This window comes from Triplophysa dalaica, chromosome 8 (genome assembly GCF_015846415.1).
Source record: "Triplophysa dalaica isolate WHDGS20190420 chromosome 8, ASM1584641v1, whole genome shotgun sequence".
Lineage (NCBI taxonomy): Eukaryota > Metazoa > Chordata > Actinopteri > Cypriniformes > Nemacheilidae > Triplophysa > Triplophysa dalaica.
This window is the reverse complement of record NC_079549.1, coordinates 11307604-11328089: the sequence shown is the minus strand read 5'-3', so window position 1 is coordinate 11328089 and position 20486 is coordinate 11307604. Positions and strand designations below refer to the sequence as shown.

General features: G+C 38.5%; 1 protein-coding gene across 6 annotated transcripts in view; it reads right to left on the bottom strand.

Moving 5' to 3' along the window:
• Nucleotides 1–20486, bottom strand: part of LOC130427354 (diacylglycerol kinase beta) — a 102246-nt gene that overhangs the window by 63393 nt on the left and 18367 nt on the right. Inside the window, exons 3-18 of one of the 6 annotated variants that reach the window (XM_056754767.1) lie at nucleotides 17051–17127; nucleotides 14632–14652; nucleotides 14044–14197; nucleotides 12460–12522; nucleotides 10065–10322; nucleotides 9540–9692; nucleotides 8686–8735; nucleotides 8247–8321; nucleotides 7108–7227; nucleotides 6904–7021; nucleotides 6412–6500; nucleotides 5842–5958; nucleotides 4671–4769; nucleotides 3213–3320; nucleotides 3063–3136; nucleotides 1597–1671 (exon numbers count right to left, since the gene is read on the bottom strand). In XM_056754767.1, the coding sequence (XP_056610745.1) occupies nucleotides 1597–1671; nucleotides 3063–3136; nucleotides 3213–3320; nucleotides 4671–4769; nucleotides 5842–5958; nucleotides 6412–6500; nucleotides 6904–7021; nucleotides 7108–7227; nucleotides 8247–8321; nucleotides 8686–8735; nucleotides 9540–9692; nucleotides 10065–10322; nucleotides 12460–12522; nucleotides 14044–14197; nucleotides 14632–14652; nucleotides 17051–17127 (1651 nt within the window). Of the gene's footprint in view, nucleotides 1–1596; nucleotides 1672–3062; nucleotides 3137–3212; nucleotides 3321–4670; nucleotides 4770–5841; nucleotides 5959–6411; nucleotides 6501–6903; nucleotides 7022–7107; nucleotides 7228–8246; nucleotides 8322–8685; nucleotides 8736–9539; nucleotides 9693–10064; nucleotides 10323–12459; nucleotides 12523–14043; nucleotides 14198–14631; nucleotides 15197–17050; nucleotides 17128–20486 lie in introns of those variants that run through there. The other 5 variants (XM_056754768.1, XM_056754770.1, XM_056754773.1 and 2 more) reach the window with 5 other exon arrangements.

Below are 20486 nucleotides of genomic sequence, written 5' to 3'. Positions count from 1 at the left end.
AACATGTTAGAGACAGGTAGACCACGCGATAAAACCGAATCTAAAACATGTCCTTGCTGATGTGTGGGGCTATGCACAAACTGCTTTAAATTAAAGGACTCAATAAGGTCTAAAAAGTCTATAGCCAAAGGCTTATTAGGGCAACAAACATGAATGTTAAAATGTCCATCAATTAAAATTCAATCATATTTAGGCATGATTCCAGCCAAAAAGTCAGAAAAGTAATTATATAGACAACAGCAAACAGTACTGGATAAGGAGACTTTAGCTCAAAAACCCTGAGTTGTAAGCTAGAGTAGTTTGTTGAAAGCCGCCAGCAATCTAGGTGATCTTTTAAAAGTAATTGCAATTTCTCTGCCACGGCCCGTAATCCATTCTAAATTTAAATAACACTCAAAGTATAAAGCGTAGCATCAGTTTTGGCAGGTCACAAGAGTCTAGCTTGCATCAGCCGATCATATCAGATGCTAATCAACGTTAACCAATAGTCATACAAAACATACTAGACTGCGTCCTATTTAGGTTGCCTTTCTTTGCTCCTTATCAGCTAGTTTAAACCCACCTCCATCCCCATCTCCTCCATATCTGTCAGATCATTTTAATTTAATCCTGTTATGCATCGTGAACTGTTATGGTTCCCCAGGTGTATTGCTGGGCTCCCCACTCTGTCCATGCATCGTTGCATGGACAAGCAAAAAGTTTGCCAAGAACAGTTTCATTCCGCAAACCTCACATATTGCTATTGTTTAAATATTGGACGACAGTGGTCCTGACAGAACATCCAATTCAAAAACCTTTTCTTATTAAATACAATTTTAATTCGTAATGAAAAAAGTTTATATTTGCACAAATATATATTTGACTATGAAGCTTGTTTTAGACATTTAAGCATATACAGTACCTTCAAATTTAAAGTTTGAGATAATGCGAAACATTTCACTCAAGTGTTCTTAAACTTTTGTCCGGCAGTGTATAGAAGACAAAAATAAATATAAAAGAGTAAACATGTGGTGGGCATTTCACAGACATTATCAATATCTTCCAAGACAAACTAAGCAATTTCACATTTGATCCACACTACATTGTCACTTAAACTCTTGAAAAGCGACCTACAGTGCATTCAAGCTATATGTGTATTCTTCATAAATCAAAACCCCAAACTTGGTTTTGCTAGCACCATCAGTTGAGCAATGCTTTGAATTTTGTGTGTGAAGGGCTTTAGTACAATATATTAGTTTAAAGACAAAGCCTTTTTTGACTGACACTCAGAAGTACATTTAGCACTCATTTGAATACATTAACTCAGCAGGGGGTTTCGGCAGAATCTGTCTGAGTCATGTTAATGTCTTATAGGTCTCTAAGAGTCGCTTCCAATTTCTGAGTGGTTCCTCTTCAGGACTACATGATTGCAGGCTAGCTCACAGTATTGCACGTTTGTGAAATCAAAGGTATAAAAAAGAGAGGAAATTACGGCAGAACAAAACAACAGTGAGAATGTCAAACTGTTTTTGAGTAATTCCCTGTCATTACGGATAAAATTAGTTTTACATGATGTGTCTCCCTCAAACTTTGATAATGCGTTTTAAGCTGCCTTACCCTGCCGTGGGTCCTCCACAATCCAGAGTGTACACCTGCCTGGGGTTGAGCAGGTACTGGAATTTCCGCAACACCCTGATGAGGATAAATAGGAAAAAACAGCACATGATAAATCAAGTAATAAAAAAATTACATTGTAATAACCAGATTACTCATGCGGCCTTAGAGGTCCAATGTGACATTTTTTGGAGGATATATTGACAGAAATGCAATATATTATACAAAACTATGTCTGCGTCCTATTTAGAGTTGCCTAAATAACTATGTCTTGAGAGGTGTATAAAGACCTTACATAAAGAAGCCTTATGTTTTTATTACTTTTATTTATTAGAATGAGCTAATTCAATCAACACACACCGTGGATCCCCTTGTATGGAATTCGCAATGTTGGTTTCTGCAGCAGCCCTAAATGGACAAACTGCTCTAAAGAGTGCGTTTCGAAAATATGTTATCTTCTTCGGCAAAGAAGAGAAAACGTGAAGACATCATAGTTCTGTGTCAGCCACTGTAGTGCTTCGAAGGGGTGGAGTGAGTCGCTGGTTGTAATTTGCAACCTCACTGCTAGATGCAACTAAATGTCATATACTGGACCTTTAACAGTATCAGATCGGGTTAATGATGACCTCATTAGAATTTCTGGCTGTACTGTTCCTTTAACAGATCTACACAGCCGGTGGAACGAGTGAATACCAAAAAACAGCCAAATGGGCCAAAACAGCACACACACATACACACTCTGCAGACCATTTCAGCATTCCTCCTCTATAACCTTGAGGCAATAAAATAACTATTTTCTGAGGATTCAGCAATGTCCTTTGCTGTTAACTGCATTAGCTTTCCTGCTCCTTTAAAGTACAAAAACACAGAGAGAAAGCGATGGAGCGACAGAATACAGGGGGCTGTTAGTCTGAGGTGCGTCACAAGCCACGCTTTAATGTAGGGGTGATAATTTGAGCACTTATCAACACTGAAGACTTGCTTATGCAAAGAACAAAAGCACGTAGCCAAGTGTCAAGCCCGGCCAATTGGCTTTCAGCACGCTATGCAGGCCAAATGCGAAGGAAAAAAGTAATTTTGTGAAGTATGAATAAATAGTGACCACTCTGTTCCTTTGTTTGCATCTTTTTTGGGGGCCAGGGCAGTTACAGTACAGTGTCTCTGTTTGAGCGCATGTCTAATAATGGAGGATAATCGGCCAATTAATGGTATTTAAAACTGCGTTGCTATGGCGATGCCAGCGCTTAATCCCAAAACCGGTCCCCCGGAGGATGTGGGGTGGGCGGTGAGAGCTGAAACAACACCCACATTATTCCTCCTTAAAAAGCATTGCTGTCTCCTGCTAGCTTTGATGTATTTAGGACACTGCAAGCAAGTGAAAGAGTGGGACTTTTATTAAGCACATGCATTCAGATTACACCGACTTTAGAGGGTTTGAACGCATGAAGCTGCTCATTATTTAGGTTTACCTCTCGCCCTGCCGACCTCCACTCTTAGGGTTGACTAGCACAAGGAGAGGATGCGTTCCCGGCAGAGGGGTGATCTAAAAGGCACACGCAAAAAACAAAGTTACAATCGAGTGCGGTTTAGCTTTATAAGTCTGTATGGGGCAAGCTCACCTGAAGTGCTTGACCATCACCGGTAAACTTGAAACACTGACCGGTGTCGTCTGGGCTGGTGGTGGGCGATGACTCTCCTTCACCTCTTTTTACAGCCGAATGACGGTCCTACAAGCAACACAGATACATTACCATCATGTTTATAAACCCGTAGAAAACCGGACATTGTTATCTACTTAAAGTAATAGTTGACCCCAAAATCAAAATTCTCTCGTCATTTTAAACATTTATGATTTCTTTCTTCCACAGAACACAAAAGTAGATATTCTAAAGAATGTTGTTAACTGGCACCCATTCACTTGCATTGGTTTTGTGTCCATACAATAGAAGTGAATGGGTGTCAGCACTGTTTGGTTACACTCTTTTTAAAATATCTTCTTTTGTGTTCTGCGGGGAAAAAGTCATACAAGTTTGAAATGACGAGATGGTATTGGGTAAACTATCACATTAACTATTAAAGAAAAAACATTAATGACGGATAAAACTTTAGCCAATGCATGATTTCATTCTAGTAAGCCTTTTTGTATATTCAAATATAGCTATATTCCCTGATATGCTGTCGTTTGACTTTTCCACTCATATTTTTATGATGAAATTAAACCTCTGTTGGTTTTAAAAGCAAATATTTTACAAATATTCCCTCTGGAACATCACTTTTGGTCACTACACTGCATGTACAGTAGAAACTGTTGAGCTCAAAAAGGGCCATACATCTCTGGACACAGTTTGAATACGTGAATATTTAATCAATATACTAACGGTGGCAAGGTTGTGATTTAAAGTGAATAGTGACTTAAAGCTGTCATTTGGCTTTAGCAGAATCGGAATATAGTGCGGTCTTATGAATTATATCATGATATAAGACTGGGCTACTGTTTTTTATGATGCTTTTTGTCCTTGTGGAAACTGGACAGCTGTGACCACTGTGAACTGTCATTATATGGAAAAGAGCAAGATCAATATTTATTAAAAGATTTCATTTTCACTGAAGAAATAAATTACATATGAAATGGCAAGAGTAAAAATGAAAGAATTATCATTTTAACTATTCATTCACAACAGTGGGTACCTATACATATTCAACATAACAGTGGCTTGATTAAGTTTTTAGGGATAATGCCTGAAGAAAATTCATAACAGTTGTATTTAAAGAAATATTATAAACTTGCAAGCATTTATATTCTTTTTATTGAGTCTTGTGAACCTGCAACCATCACACTGTGTGAGGTTTGTTTAACTTCAATTAACATCACATACAGTAAAATGCAAGCCATAAAATACCCTAAGCATCTAAGAATAGACTTTGACACTGTGTTTACATTGTACTGACACAATTATATTGTGCATTATACATTATACAGGAAGTAGTATTGAATGCTGGCCAATAATAATCGGACTGCATACTATAGGCTATATGATACATCATAAATGTCTATTAAGACTAGAGACAGATCTCACCAGAACAACAGGGCAGATATATGAGGGCAGGAGTGTGTGATCTCTTAAAGGGCCTCCATCACACTCTGCCTTCACATTGGACGCACACTTGTTATGGAGCTAGAAGAGATAAACACCGATTATTGATAAACAAAGACACTGAAACGTGACTTTGGTTTATTCCCTATTACTCGAATGCAGGAAAAATACATTTATGAACCGTAACGGAAAATAAATCTGCAGTTTTTATAAAAAAAAGAGTTGCTGCTTTAGAGCTGAGACTGTCTGTAAACGCTGTGCAAATAACTTACAAAGCAGCTCTAGACAGATGGTTCAGACGACGACGCCAGAGCGCGCGCAGGGGTATATAATGTGATCATAAAAGTCATTATGTTGAGAGAAAGTCTTTTGAATGAGCGTTAAGTGCTGTCACTTATCTTTATTACCTGTGGCTATTTTAAAACCATCAACTAAAACGGTGAATGTAAACTTAGTGTGGGGCGCCCCCAAGCGGTGAGACCAGGATATACAGGAAAATGTCTTCGCACTTGTCTTGCAAAATGGAAAACGTCTGGGTGCAGTAACATGTATTGGACAAATATATCTCCTTATCCTTATATGTGAATGCATTGCTTCACTGTAAATAAACTCAGTCCTCTTCAACTCAAAATTATGAATTGATTTGAAATATAGTTTTTGTAGGCTACATTTCACAAATGCCTGTTGAAAAGACTCTTGCACAAGCGATACATTTATGAAACATCAACTGAGCCACCTGAAATGAAAATGTTGATGTTACCAGCGAATAGAAAGTGTTTTCTTGGGATGCTCTGAATTTTGTTGCCAACACTGTTTGGCCTTATTGCAGGATTATAAAAGATCTCAAAGTTAAACAGGGATATGCAAAATACTTTATACAGTAGGAAAATGGCCGATAAAATTCTATCAAAAACAGTACGTTGGTTTTTAAAAATGAAAGAGATAAGTGCTAATCTTAAGTGCTTTTAATGTTACTATTTAAAAATGCATTTCCCATCTTTGTTGATGTTCATGGCCTCATGAAGCAGACAAATAAATGCTGCATCACATTTTGTTCATGTTTGATGTTTGAAAACGTTTTTTTTTCAAAATACATTTACAGACATGTATCTTCAAATACAGAATTGGCCACAAGATGTCAGTAGAGACTCACCGTGATTTGACACCAAACACAGTGAAGGCCTGTTAGACCTTGATAGCACTTGATACTGCGGTGACATTTGTCACATTTTGTTGGAGAGTTTCCCTCCATCCAAACATGCTGCATAGCCTAGAGAAACAGAAACCCATATGTTCTGCTGTGAAATGAACAGTCATTCTGTATTTGCTGTAACTTCACTTAGTAAATCTAGTTCCAAGGATTCATTATGACAAAGACTGACGTGTTGCCTGATCTCTCTCTTTCCTCTATGATTCTTAATGCGGGAAAGAGCTGCGGCGCGGTACACGCAGGAAGTTCTCACTACCTCCTGACATATCCATAGAACAATTTTTGTTACATTTAGAGTAAACTAAGGTGCCCTGGTTGAAAACTGAGCTGGGTTGCATTCAACTTTTTATTGCAATCTTTTTTTAAGCTTAGCAATATAAAACACCACCACTTTTCTTACTGTATAATACAGCAGCTTGGACATTTTATTCTCAGCTTTTCAAATTTTTACCAAAATGTTAGGAAACAGGAAAACAGCTCTCAGTAATGGTAGTTTGTAGTTTATTGACTTACATTGGTGTGTCTACGGGACTTGGCGTAGGTGCTTATACAAGCAGCGATGTCTTTGGACACACAGCGCTCATGGACTGTGTACTTGCATACTGCCAAACAGAACACAGAACAGTGAGAGATGCGTTTCAAGGGAAGAGAAAACTGAAACAATAAAACTATATAGGCCATATCATTTTAGTACATCTATAAAAACTACAAGAGAGGTGTTAGACAATTAAAAGACAATTAAAAAAATGGCGTTTTGTAAAAAAATATGCTCCCAGGTGAATGTTGCTTTGTGCACAGGGGCATTGTAATGATGGAATAGAAAAGAACCCTGACCAAACTGTTGCTATAGAATTAAAAGCACACAATACACTAGAATATCATAATCTCATGCCACATTAAGATTAGTGCTAACGGAAATGACTAGTCGAATTTGTTTATTTGAAGGGGACGTCCCAATTCTTTTGTCCATATAGTGTACTTTATTGATCAATAGAAGACACTCACTTGCGCAGCAGAGGCCCTGTTTCCGAACTCCCAACAACATAGTGTGACAGTAATTACAGTAGGCTGGCTTGTTGAAATGTTTCAGTCTCCAAACATGCTGCCCGTCCTCCTGTACATTCTGAATGCACATGAAAGAGAAATTAAAATACCACCTGTACCTTTATAATAATCTCTCTTTACACACCTACAGTTACTCTCGCTTACCGTCTCCATTCCCAGCAGTACTAACAGTGGTATGGTGGTCATTCCCCCTCTGATCCACTCCTCTAGTGTGACCGTTCCATCTCGGTCATAGTCGATCTCCTCCATCATCTCCTTAAGAATCTGTAATATTGGGGAAAAAAACAACAAAATGGATATTGATTCCGTTGTTTGTATTTTATAATCTATTGATTTGTATTCATAGCGCACAAGTTTTAGCAAAAAAAGTGCTATATAGCATTAAAAGGTTAGTAATCATAGGGGAACCACTTTTAGTGCTAGAACCATATTTTGGGGCCTCAGTCTTTCTTCAGCAGTTCTTTGGGAAGACTGAGGTACTATATAGATCCACTGAAGAACCATACAGGGGCTTAACAGATTCTTATATGGAAATGGTGCTATATAGCACCTCGGTCAGCCCAAAGAACCTCTGAAGAACCAATGAAGCCCCAAGATATGGTGCTAAATAGCATTAGAAAGTGGTTCCCCTATTATTACAAGCAAATAACTAATTTTAGTGCTGTAAAGCCTTTTTTAGTGTAGGGGCAAAGCAACGATTATGCACAGGGAGTCATGGCCTAATGGTTAGAGACTCGGATTCATGACCAGAAGGTTGCGGGGTCGATTCTCAGGGCAAGCGAGTAATGACTGAGGTGCCCTTGAGCAAGGCACCTTACCCCCACTTGCTCCCTGGGTGCTGCAGTGATAGCTGCCCACTGCTCGGGGTGTACATGTGTTCACGACTTGCTGTGCGTGTGTTCACTACTCACTGGATGGGTTAAATGCAGTGGTCACATTTCGGGTATGGGTCACCATGCCTGACAAATAGGTCACTTACATTATGGCCCACCCTAACCCCGCCCCTAAACCTAACGTCTCATATTTAAACATACAAATGAGATTGTAGGAATTTACGTGAATGAGCCACCTTGTGAAGAAGGTATGAATTTCCATCACATTGTGTATATATAGTTATATGAAAGGAACCACACATTAAAATACGTTAGATTGAAAGTCGTACTGGGCATGAAAGAAAAGGGATATTCGTGTCTATTATTTCAAATCAATAGATTACATTTTAGTGACAATGTCACAAATTTCTGTGAGACTGTGTTGTTATGTTTGGATTGCATGGTTCATACCGGCCTTAGTTCTGTAGAATCCCACTCCAGGTACTCAGCTACATGGACCATCTGATTTATAATGCGGTCCAGTTCCTATATCAACAATCATAAATGCATTAGACAGCTTTGGACAGACTATAACACAAACACTTTTAAAAAAATCAGTCAAGTGAAACTGCAAATTTATCCCGTAGACGGATGTTTACAGTACAGTTCCTTCTGCACGGTAGTTTATTTCCAAACAAAGACATTGTGTAATAATGTGAGTCAATAATGTGAAACAGTTTTAAGATACAAGAATAGAATCAATTAAAATTTTTTAGCAATATTGCTTTTGCAAGATTACAAGACTAACACTCATGGTATGGCAACCCAACACAATGACATCATACACGGCAACAGCCTACATGCCATATCGCATCATCATTATACTTCACAACAGACGGAAGGGACTTACTGAACTGTCCAGCAGACCGTTTCCATCTGTGTCGTACAGCCGGAACATGACTTTAGGGTGAAAGAAATGAGAAATAAGAGAACTCATTCAACTGTAGTGTATTTTCAACCTGAAAGTTTAGTCATAAGGTCTAAAGTCAAGTGTAGACCTCAAGGTTGTATGACCCCTGGCTCTTTTTAAGAGCAGGTACACATTTGAGTGTGACTCAGCTGCCCTGGTATCAATGGGCTGACTGAGATATTTAGTCAGGATTAGATTTGGGTGGAAATAACATCACAGGCTAAAGATGTGCTAACTCCATGGCACACAAGGACAGGTGGGAGATAAGTCGTTGAGGAGCGAGTCGGATTCTGGAAGCTTACAGTACAGCAAGTGTTGGCAGAATTTGAAGAAATAGAAAATAGAAAAGAAAAATGTGTTACAATATGTCTAGTATTCTAGAAGTGTGATGTAGGAGGGTTTTACTAGCGCTGGCACGAGAATGTCTGCTGACACGAGGCCTATTAGGTAAAATTTAATTAACACAACCTCACAAGGATCCATATCTGCCCGTGTCATGCTGCATTTATGCATTTTGAATCAGAATATTAAATATGTCACAGCTGTAAGAATGAGCTGACTACTAAAATACCTCAATGAGATTTCTGTGGTTTGGTACGACTGGATTGAGGGATGTAATTTGCAATCGAAAGATTTGTCTTTGTTCCAACATTTGTTCCAAACATGGTTTTAAGAATGATTTAATAAAAATAATATGATCAACTATCAAAAAATGCATCCAGCATTTTCGAATAATACTCACAACACATACAACAAACAATTGATGGCTAAAGGAAAAAGTTGATTTAACCTACACTCAAGCTTGTCCTCTGGCGTCCCTCGCTCCAGCAGGGACAGGTAACACACAATGTCCTTCAGGAAGACCACTTGAGGTGAGGGCAGAGGAGAGGCCTTCTGTGGAGATGGACTCCTCCGGAGAGATGTGCACTTTTCAGATTGACTTCGCTCTGGAATGAAAGTCAATTAACATTTGCCTCATATTATCACATTAGTAATGACATCACATTAATAATCTCAACAACAGTTCTGTTTGCGAATTTTTCCACAGGATATGATGTCAGCAGTTAGACTTGTCTTCAATCATACAATCTATCGTGATAACTGATTTGATACTGATATTGTGACCGTAAGCAATTCAAAATATTGTAAATAATATTATCATGTTTTCATTTCTTCAAATCACTGCCGTTTAAGATTTAGAATACTCAATGGGATTGATATGAGGGAAAGCAAACTACTCCTTCAATACAACCTTCATCAGATATTACACATGATAAAAATGGCGAAGGTCAAGGTTGTTCATTGTACGTGACTCTAACCTGGAGAGAGGCGTGGGGAGTTGGTGGCCTTGGAGGGGGCCAAAGCATTACTGCTGCTGCTGCCTACTGGGTGTTTGGGCTGCGTGCCGGGTGACCTGTGGGGTCCACTGGGAGTGTGACCTCCTGTGCCCGAGCGTTGTGAAGAGGAGCGGGAGGAGCAGGGAGATGTGGTTGCCCCTGAGCCTGGAGTAATCCCTGCGGTGTGTTCTGGTGTGTGTCGTCCAATGGCACTCAAAATACTTTTCCCATTCATGCCTACTGTACAGAAAAAAGAACAGAGAATGAAGGTAATATTGTTCAATGCTACTGTTTGGGTTGCCCTTTTAAAACCGTTCGGTTTGTAGATACCCAGTTTTGAGGAAACTCTATAACAGCCACAGAAGATAAAATCAAAGCGGAAAGGTTTATTTTCGCAGAGGGTACTCAGCAAGAAGCTCACAGAAGCTTATCACAATTGTCACCACAGTCAAATGGTGGCTGAACCGACACCGCTGAGAACTATCAAGGTGTGCAACAATATGCACAACACAAAACACAGATTGCTTTGTTTGACAGCAAAACAACTGCAACACACTAGGACAACATACAAAGACACCAGGGGCCCGTTTCAGAAAGGAGGTTTAATGAAATCTCTGACTATAATAACCCTGAAATGAGAGAAACTCTAGGTTTTCCATTTAAGAATGTGAGGTTAGTCAAACTTGAGAAAGCGGGATAACTCAAGCCCTAAAGGAGATGTAACTTATATTCTGAGTCAGTAACCATAGCAACTTACTCTGTGAACCTGACCTGGTCGGGAGCAGGTTTTTTTGGTAAAACCCAGAGTTTCTTGCGATCTCCTGCCCTTTTTAAAGTGCAAGTGGTGTACCTCATTCATTTAATAAAGTCATTAATTGCACACATTTTGATCACACAGAGACCATCTCAGTGACTAAAATGTAATTTGTGCTTTTAGAGGATTCTGTATCCGAAGAGATTGCATTGATTCATAGGGATGTGAGGGACGTACTTTGAATTGCAGGAGAGCCATTTAGGAACCAAGTGGAATTTTGTAATTTCCCTTTGCATTTTTATTAAAATTGTACCCTTTTTCTTAAAAGTGAATTACATATGTAATAATTTATATCTTACAGCCTTAGATCAGTAACATCATGGCCATGTATTACATCAGAGCATATTCTTTCCATTATAGCTTCTCCGCTCTCCTGTTTTTGCCAGGTGGTTGATATCCTCTGGGCAACACCATGTTGACCCTGGGACAACCTTTAAATCAACCAATCAGATTTCCAAAATAAGTTTACAGTTTATTTTAAGTTTAATCTTCCAACCAGGATGCTTCTAGACCATTGTTTTTCACTTATCATTCCCCTCTGGTTTTAGGGGTAGGTTATGGTTAGGGTTGGGGTTTGGTGTGGGTTTAGGTTTTATTTATTGAAGTTGTCCTTAGGTCAACAAAATATGTTGTCGTAAGGACATCAACCACTTGGCAAAATCATGTTGAGCTTTGTTCTCACAAATGGTAGTTTTCTATGGAGGATAAGACATTACTTAATAAAGTGTTTAAATAAAGTGCATGAATAAAGAAACTAATAAATGCTCAACCTGATTTTGCCAAGTGGTTGATGTCCACAGGACAATAGATTTTGTTGACCTAAGGACAGCATTTTTATAAATAAAACCTAAACTCACGGCAAACCCTAGAATCAGAGGGAAATGATAACTGAAAGACAATCATCTAGAAGCATCTAGTTGGAATCCTGGTTGGAAGATTAAATTTAAAATAAACTGAAAACATATTTCTGAAATCTGATTGGTTTAATTAAATGTTGTCCCAACATGATGTTGGCCTGAGGATATCAACCACTTGGCAAAAACAGGAGAGCCTTAATAAATACAGACATAAATGAAGAACTGAAACGATAAAGGTAATGAACAATTAATTTAGATGTCCAGCCATTTCTTCCCAAACCTGCTCTGAGCAGGGTTCATACCACTGATCAGTCTGAATTTGCTACGAAAGTGTCCTAGACACAGTGTTGAATGTGTGCCTCGCTTTCAAATGCTTTTTGCCGCCATGTTGCTTATTTTGGTGCAATTGCCATCGTGAATCGTAATATCGGAGCTCCATTGATCATGGCTTGTCGTAGCTGTGGTGCACGCGCTTAACTCAAGGTAACTCTACCCAGAGTTGATAGAACTAACTCAAATACGCTGTTCTGAAACCAAAAACTCAAAGTTTTGCATCACTGTGTAAATCAACTTAGAGTTCACATTTTAACTTGGTGTTGGTCGAACCTTCTTATTGAAACGGGCCCCTGGTGACGTTACACGTTTGGAAGGAGTCACAATTTGCTCTGCCCAATGACATCACACCACACTTGCTGTGGTAGCCTACCTGTAATGGGTGCACAGGCCACTTCGGTCTGTATAGAGATGACTGCATCAATGGACCTCGGCTCTGCGGACACAGTGGGTCAAAGTAAAATAAAGTGGAACAGGAGTAAAAACAAAATGGATAGAGGGACAGCGTAGATTTAGGAACAAAAATAATTTTGCAAGTTTAAGTCTAAACCAATCTGTAATTTTGCAAAATGCAATATGAATACCATGCACAACGGAATACCACAGTTGGTGATCTACTATACCAAAAACATTAATGCATACTGTTTCATATCAGGAGGTCTGCAGTCCTATATTATATATAAGACACAGAAGCAGTCCACAGAGTAAGTTGAAATACGGTGTAAATGTTATCAGAAAAAAGCTTTTATTAATTATAATTATATTTTCAATAATACTCTACCAAAAGTACTTAAGAAAGAACAGATTCTGCTTCTTTAAACCATTAAATCCTCTTTAATAAATTGCAGCAAATTAATTAAATCAATGTTTTGCATATTTTCCAGGTCATGAAGGAGACAGTCTGGCACAAGATGGCGCTGCTGGCTGCAGAAGCGTTCTCAAATTCAACTGCATTAGTTTTAATGATCTCAAGTCAATAAGAGTGTAATGCAGAAGCAAACCTGCCAGCACCCTTTCACTTGAGTGTGCTATTCTAAAAAAAAATCTTAAAATCTGCTTATTTTCCTGAGTCAAAGACAGACTGAAGTAATGAATGAACATGTAACCCTCAAGTGCTGTTAATAACAACTGCACTAATTTGCTGACAGTGGACAAATTTGGATACTTTGGGATTCCATTGATACTTTACATAAATGTAAACAACAACAAAAAAGGTTTTATTGTTTGTTTAATGTTAAAATGTTCAAGATATGCAATTATTATTATTTTTTACCATATTTACCTCATTCACTCCACTCATTAGGATGTTAAATAGTTTTTTTTACTGGTTTTTATATTTTTGTGCTTTTTTCACACAAAAACATGATTCATATCTTTTATTAAAACACAGTGAAAACACTCAAAATTCCCATCACTTTTGTTTTTTTAGTGACCTGATGGAATAAAAAGAGCATGATCACCCCTTTTCATCTCTCTCCACTGGCTACCAGTTGAAGCCCATATCAGATTTAAGTCACTAATGGTTGCCTACAGACTGTCACTGGATCTGGCACAGGCAAACTTTCACACCCTCCCACACTCCTAAACCCTATCAAGAACCTTGCGTTCAGCAAATCAGCGGCGTCTTGTATTGCCTTTTCGACAGGGCAGTAAATTGCTTTCCCGCTCATTCTCCTTTACAACTCCTTCCTGGTGGAACATTCTTCCTTCCTCAGTCCGGTCAACCGCATCTCTCACAACATTCAAAAACTCTCGCAACAGGAAGTGTTCTGGCTTTTGTTGAAAATAGTAACTTGGTATTAGCACATATTGTATTATTACTCCTGTATGGCATATAACTTATTGCTCCCTGAAACCTCTTATAAATCGCTTTTGATAAAAGTGTTTGCTACATTACTAAATGTAAAACTGTATATGAAATTAAATCGACTAATAGGTATTTAAACAGACTATTTACCAAGCATTCCTGCTCCAGATTGAGAAGCATCAGGGGAGTTTCCTCCTCCTGTCTTGCTCTTGAAGGAGGTGAAGAGGTGTTTGCACAATTCCTCCGGGATGTCATTCTCTAGGTAGGTAGTCATGAAAAGCTGGAAGCCCTCGTAGTCAATGGGCTGCCAAAGACAAACGAAAGGATAATGAGAAAAAAGCGAAAACATTTAATACAGAAACAGAATACAGGCCTGACTGAATATGAAAGACACAATCAATTGTCATGAAAGAAACTCCATTATGACACACAGCAACAAAAATACAAAGAAGGCTCACTGACATACATTAAAACCAAATGATACATTTGCATAAATCTGCAAGGTCACATAAATACAATGACGAGAAGACAGTATACACTGTATAACTCCCAAAGAAATTAGAAGTAGTACAAACACATGGGTGACACCTAAAAGCACTGAGCAGGACCTTTGACCCTCAGAAGACATTATGACCCCAGCGTGACTTTCGTGTTAGACAGAGGCAGGTTATGCCTGGGCATGCAATCCGTCGAAACACTGAACCACAAAACATGCAAACCCAGAAGGCAACAGCTTACTTGGTTGAGAACATCTTGCATCTGTGTGGCGTCAGAAGATATATGGAGAGGGTAGAGGGAGAGAGGGGGGGGTTATATATAATGTAGCTGGTGTTGGTGCAAAGGGAAGGGTTCAGTGAATGATGTTACCTTTCACATCCTCTGTCACTGGAATGAATTCAGCAACCTTTTGCATTTGTAAGGCTGTATGGAATTAGTCCAACTGTTGACATGTTGCCGTGCTAAAAGAAATGCACTGATATATATGCGTAATCCTGACTTCTTTAGGGTGTAATTTGCTCCCAATAATAAAATAGAATAACAAAAAGATGCACACCAAAACAAGAGCTGTTTGCATGAAAGTAGATTTACAGTAGGGCTCAGTCACAATCCAATCACTGGAATATTGCAAACAGAAATGTAAAGTACTTTCTCAATCAGACACTTTGAGGATGACATTTGATTTGCCTAAATTGGCCAGTGTAGTGGAGTAGGCGGGGCGAGACCATGGTTCGAGACCTGTAAGTAATTGTTAATGAGCGCCAGCTGTGCACACACCGGTCTCGTATCACGTAGGAGATCGGGAGCATATAAGAGAACAAGCGACCGAACATGTTTTATGGTTGTATGTATGTTTATGTTTGTATTTATGTTTTATTCACTGGCAGTCGTCCGTGAGGGGCTGCCGGCTGTCTTTTTACTTTGTTATTATTTTGATTAAAAAAATTTAAATGTAAAAAAAAATACATACATACATCTACAAAACATGTTCGGGCCCAGTCCTCTCTCATCGACGGTCCGGTCGCTCGTCTCAAACCACGGTCTCGCTCCGCCTACTCCACTACAGCCAGGTTAGCGGTATCAAAATTCTTGTAAGAATTTCAGGCGATAAATAGCAGTTTCAAAAGATATCCACAAGTGTGCCTTAAGCTTGTTCAACTGTTTTTGAGTCTCTGAGATTGTACAATAAGTAAACAACTTTTGGACTTATTATTTAGAAAGAGCTTAAAGGTCAAGTGTATGAAATTTAGTGCCATCTAATGGTGAGGTAGCAAATTGCAACCCCTCCCTTTCGAAGCACTATGTTCGCTAACACAGGATGAAGCTGTTGTCACGTTTTCACCTTTTTGCCGAAAGAGATAAAATATGTGCTCAGTAGAGCAGTTTGTCGGTTTGGGCTACTGTAGAAACAAGGTGGGGGATTCCATATAAGAACCTGCATTGTCTGCTGATAGGTAAAGCTTATTCTAAGGTAATACCAATATAAGGCTTCATTATGTGAGGTCTTCGACACCTCTGAAGACATAGATATTTATATTGTATTGCATTTCTGTTAATAGATCCTACAAAAAAATACACATTGAACCTGTAACGAGATACCTCGCTTATAGTTTAGCTTTAGTTTTATATACTCTTATGTCATTCCAAACCTTTATAAGTGATTTTTTCTCCAGAACTCAAAAGACGATATTTTGAAAAATGTTGGTAACCAAACATCATTGGCGCCCATTGACTGTATCTGTATGGACACAAACATTTCTTAAAATACATAGATAAGAGGAAAAGATATGACAGGTTTTGAAAAAAAAATGAGGGTGAATAAATGATGGCTGAATTGTTATTTTTGTGTGAGTTATCATCTTTTACCCTTTTAAAATAGCATGGCCAACCATTAGTATTAGATAAACTTTTTGTCTGCCAAAAACAATGAACCATTTACTTCAGCTTTTTCCCTCGCCCAATTTTACTGGCACACGTCATTTTATAAAGGTTACAAAGTCACTGCCATTAAACTTTATTATGCCAAGACACCCAAAGGAGCTGCAGCAGTTTGAGAGGACAGAAAAGGGATATTTACAGCTCAGAAGCCACCCGACGGTCAATCACGACTGTACACATGAGTGAAATACAATGCTCTGTCATCATAAGCGGCGACAATGGGGCACTGATGGCATGTCGCCCACATTTTGTGCTACATCCAGGCTTCGAGATTTACAGGTGGACAATGAAAAGCATGCGAAGTCACATCGCTGCCAACCTGGCGTCAGCTTCGGACCCATTTCATCCACCAGTGCTGATTCGCTATTGATTCAGGCGAGCCTCTGGGTCACAACCTGTGGCGCCGAACCATGACTGCCTTCTTATTTATGTCAGTACAGAGGAGAGTCGAGAAATATAATGGTGACACTCCATAAAGCAAATTATAGATGGGGCTGCCTGCTGGACTTTGTTGTCAGGGCAACGTGATGCATGGACTTTATGATGTCAGCCTGGACCTTCTCTATATCTGGGCACCTTGTTTCTGGGAGCGGATGACTAAGCATTTCCTGTAATGAGTTGAGTCGTATTGGTGTTCTGTCAAGTCACAGCCAGAGGCTTCGCTGCCTCTAAACAGATCATTTAATCAGGTGAGCTCACGGCCGCACTTGTGATAATATACCTGCTCAGGGTTGTACTTGGAGAGAACACCATTTCCATGAAACTCCTCCAGTACGTCTTTTAGCTTCTTGGAGGAATCTGCAAAGGAGAGAAATGAAAAAAACTGTCAGTTGGTAATGTAATTTAAACACAACCTAACTTTGGAAAACTCTTGATCTCTTCAAGATCAATTGATTGCACTGGGTGCCTAAAAGAAGATGTATTTAAAATAAAGATAGATGATGTTTAACAGTGTTGACTTGATATTGATACTAAAGCAATCCACATGACATCACTGAATGCAACTGACCTACATAATTTTATAGTTTTTTATACCACTTTCGTCAATTTCTTTTTTATAAAATAATAATGCATCTAGTTGGTGTTGGCGGTATGGTTCTGATCTGGGCAAACTCCATCCACCCATTCATGCAATAATTCCTGGACAGAGCGGGGAGAGTGGCAAGTCGTATAAAACCTGGATTAACAGAATACTGTAGATCCAATAATTATGCAAACTAACTAGCGCTATAACAAAAAAATCACAAGACAAATCAACAAAATCCACAGACAATGGATAAATAGATAAAAGTGGAGTTGGGGATGGAGGGGGGAGTAAATTCAGCATGCCAATAAGCAAAAGATTGATGGCAGAATTAATGGGGATTTAAAATGAACCGCTATGATGTGTGTCGAAATTGGATTGGTACGCATAAGGAACAACTGACGGTCAGCTGATGCGAACTTGACTGATGTGACCTGCATGAACTAACGCAATGCTTGATTACTTAGATGTCAATCCACATGTATTCATTAATGTTCACTTTAGTTTTTCACAATGATGTCTTCTTATTAAAAACGTGAATGTTTAATCAACCTATTTCTGAATGTTTGAATGAGCTATAAGAAGAAACAATATAATTGGTCCTACATATTTCTTTCATTACAGAAGAAAAAATCTTGTTTTGAAATGAGCGACATGGACCAAACAATACAAGTCATTAATAGCCCTGCACAAAACTTCTTCAATACAAATAAAAGCATCTTAGTGTAAGGCTTCAAGAAGTTTGTTTATAATGTTGCAGGACTACACACTTAAAGGTCCAGTGTGTAAATTTTTGAACGATCTATTGACAGAAATGCAATGAAGCGTTATTTTTTATGTAATTTAGCATGTTACATACTGAACAAACTGTTTGTTACTGTTGCAAAGTGATGATGGACCAAATAATGTGTTTATATTTCACAAAGTCTGTGAAGCTGATCCTTAAACCCTCATTCTAACGGAAATTTCCTGAAACTGAAACTACATGCATCATTAGCCATAACATGTTTTTAAAGAGGCTTCCATTTAGTGTCTAACACTAGGAACATTAGAAGTATGGCGCTATCTGACAAAATAGGCTAATTAAGCAGGGATAATAGCCCAGCAGAAAATGTCACCATAGCTTATTTGCATTAGGACAGGAGAAAGCAGTCTGCTGCCCCTGGCTTCACTTCTGTTTTCTCTAAGCAAGGAATTGATTGTTATAGACAGACTCGGAGTCATGTTTTTGACTGCTGTTTTCAGGAAGAACAAGATGCTTTCCTCACATGCACATGCTATTCTCCTTACTGCTTTGAAAGAGGTTATTTCTGTGTCAACCATGCAGCAATGTTTATTAATCACATGACCTGTTTCAATTTCCTCTGAATTTCATTACTTCGACTCTCAAACGATTAATCGCAGTTAATCGCATCCAAAATTAAAGTTTGTGTTTACATTATATATGTCTGTGTATTTTGCGTATACAATTTTTTATAAACACATGTACATAGATGTATAAATATCTATTTACATGTATTTATTTATATGTTCCCAATAAATATTTTTCTTAAATATATGCATGTGTATGTTTTTATAAAAACAAAGTTAATATGTACAGAACACACACATGTTTTATGGAAACACAAACTTTTTTCCGGATGCGATTAATCACGATTAATCGTTTGACAGCCTAAAAAAGTTCGCTATATGGTCACATCTATGTTAAAGAGTACATAACATGAGATCATGTAAATGCAGTGAAAAAAGGGAAAAACTTCATGCAATGTGTAATGTTGCCGTGTTTGAAAGTAAGCAGTCTGCCAAGTTGTAAATCCGAAGGTGAATGAATAAAAAAGTGATTGGCTCTGAAAAAAGGGAGTCAACTCTGAATAACGCAAATGAATCATCCCTAGTCCGATTCGCGAACCGCCGTGGATTTACGTGACTACATATAGTCCCCGGCTACATTTTGCTAGGACTGCCCACAAAACCTTCACTCTTCTCCCCCAAACACTGTACCTTGTGAGTCTCATTCACGGTAAACCAATCACAGCAGACTGGAACATCTGACCAATTATATCAGACTGGGCTAGTCGAAAGGAGGAGATAGACGGATGAATCGCGAAACGAATCATTTGAGTGTCAGTCGAGAAGTAAGGTAAGAATAACTGCCTATTACTACGAAATAATTGTGTTTTTATACCTTCTATGTACATAAAATAAACCAAAGTAGGACCATAAAAATCCCCAGTTATGTACTCTTTAAGGTAAATTAAAACTCTCACATGATGTTACGAAGGAACAGCTCACTTAAAGGAAAATTTTGTGATAAGAAAGTATGACTTGTACATTTATGTGAGGTTCATGAACTATTAATTTATGGAATAAACAACATACAGGTTTAGCAATAATGATATTGTCTATTGCACAGAAAAATACCATCATTTGGGTGAACTGTTCCTTTCAGACACTCAAATGAAAAGCAACCACACAACAGTTTGTGAGTAACTACACAGAGAACTCAGTGGTCAAAAATAACTGTGTGTAATGTGACAGAAGCTCATGACTTCACCCTCTGCCTAATAGCATCAAAAGGAGTCTTCCCTCAACAGGTAAAACCCCCAAAAAGCAATCTGATGATGTTTGTGGTAGGAAAGACAAACGTTGACCTTTCATTATTAATCAAAGTTCTATGAGCTGTTTGTATAGTTTCAGATCACAATTCATACTCAACACAGCATGATGTCAGATGTTAGACACAGACGTATAAAATGAGATCTTTGGACTGCGTCAGTCTGACACCTACCCACTTCTCCTCATCACCCCTCATCTCCAGTATGTTAAACTGGAGAGACTGATACTTGATTTAAAACCTGACACCAGACTCTGAACTCTCTGTGGTTTCTGTGGGCAGACACATCCTTTTTGTAACAGACTTCTATGTCTGGGTGTTTTAATAGTTGGGGATCTGTGAATGTGAATGGAGTTTCAATTAGCAGCTGATTACAGATAGATGACAAATGTATTCCACTGATTCTAAGCAAAGTTGAATTAAAACTATAAAGAGGCAAGCATACACAAGCTTTTATTTGAGGTCCGACCTACTCTCCATGATTCGAATGAAAGAAAACAGAGATAAATTAGAGCATTT